General features: G+C 38.8%; 1 protein-coding gene across 1 annotated transcript in view; it reads left to right on the forward strand.

Annotated features, from left to right (window-relative positions):
- Positions 1–1,728, forward strand: part of rgs18 (regulator of G protein signaling 18) — a gene marked incomplete at its 5' end in the record, with an annotated part of 13,700 nt that overhangs the window by 7,566 nt on the left and 4,406 nt on the right. Inside the window, 1 exon segment of the mRNA XM_014021709.1 lies at positions 277–443. Within this exon segment, the coding sequence (XP_013877163.1) occupies positions 277–443 (167 nt within the window).

The raw sequence follows: 1,728 nt of genomic DNA on the forward strand, positions 1-1,728 counted from the left end.
ATTTATTTGTTTATTTGTTTATTTTTTGCTAAATTAGGGTTTTTTTGCTCAGGGGTTGGGTTTGCAAATTAAACTTGCATTAAAACTTTGTTCAGCTCAGTTTCAGCAGCTTTCATCTTAAGTTTTCAGCAAGAAGCATTCACACTGCAATTTCTTTAGTTACTTTGTAACTTTCACTGAATTCTAATGTTAAAGAAATGGGGTGCCACTCTAATTCTCTCGTATGTGTTAAAGTAACTGTTTCCATTGTGTCTTCTGTTCTGTTTTTGTCCTCAGACGGGGTGGAAACCTTCTCTCAGTTCCTCAGGACGGAGTTCAGTGAGGAAAACATTGAGTTCTGGTTGGCCTGTGAGGAATACAAGACCATTGATTCTGAAACAAAGATGCTGTCCAAAGCCAAATATATTTATTCAGTTTTTATTGAAGCTGAGGCCCCCAAAGAGGTATGCTGTGGCATGTTTATGTCTAATAAACTGCATTGATTTTATGCTGTAGCGCGGAGCTYCAAATGCTTAAATGACATTTAGCATTTTGTTGGCACCGAGGGTTGCGAGACTTGAAATATTTATGTCTCGGTTATAAAAATAACTGCAGGCGAGGACCAACGCTCTCCACAACCATGAGCTGGTGGTGTAGTGACCTTTAGTAAAGAAAGATCAGGTGCAACAGCTCGCCGAGGTCCTGTGCATGCACGCTGCAGAGCAGGCTGAGTTATTTCTGTACGAGACACTTGTGGTTTCAAACGTTTCCATACACGTTGTGAGGACGATGCGACCACCATCTGATACTTCCTTCAGGGCCGGCAGCAGATTTGGCTGCTGTAAAGTTTGACAGAGGTTTGAATTGGCCTTTGCAGAACCAGAGAAAGCATCTCCCACACGCCTTCAGATGCCTGTTTAAACACGAGTGYGGTTATTTTCTGTGCAGCAACGTTGTGCACTGCGGTTTGTGTTGTGCTGTCACGGTTTACAGAGGACAGAAATGTGCAAAGGCGTGTGACATTTACAATACAAACAAGGGGAGATAAGATGTGTAGTTTCAAACACAGAAAATGTTTTTAGTTCTTTGTCAGTTGAGTTARTTGTCAGTTGAGTTCAATGCAGCGCGTTTTAAACAATGAAACTTTGTGTGTTTCATGCTTCAATGACAAGTGATGCAAAAACAAGATAAAAAGCAACAAGTCCAGATAGTTTCAGTTTTTCACCTCATCAACCTTTCAGTGACATTGAGTTGACAAACGCCGACAATCTGATGCTGGTGACGTGTTTTATATCTGAAACAAATCAAAAAGAAACCCATTCAGAACATATATGAATTAGAGGTGCAACGATACAGAAAATTCATGATTCGATTTGATTCGATACTTTAGTCTCACGGTTCAATATATTTTCGATACAAAAAAGAGAAATGTCCATGCCCCTGTTAACTTGTAATTTATTTAAATTAATTATGAACATTTGTTTAACCTCAAAAGTCCAGTTTTTAAATGAAATGTTGCTGAAACAGCAAGTTTCTCAGTGGATCTGTGCTCAAAAATGCAGCCTAGGTAGAGTAGTCAAACACAGATCCACTGATCCTTTAAAACAGAGGATCTTCAGAAGACAAGTTGATAAAATAATTTTTAAAAATCTGTATTGTTCCATACATAGTGTGTATTGAACCTAAAGCAGTGTTCCATACGGTTCGATACGGGTGCATATATTGTTGCGCCCCTAATATATATATATA

This window comes from Austrofundulus limnaeus, unplaced genomic scaffold (genome assembly GCF_001266775.1).
Source record: "Austrofundulus limnaeus strain Quisiro unplaced genomic scaffold, Austrofundulus_limnaeus-1.0 Scaffold302, whole genome shotgun sequence".
Classification (NCBI taxonomy): Eukaryota; Metazoa; Chordata; class Actinopteri; order Cyprinodontiformes; family Rivulidae; genus Austrofundulus; species Austrofundulus limnaeus.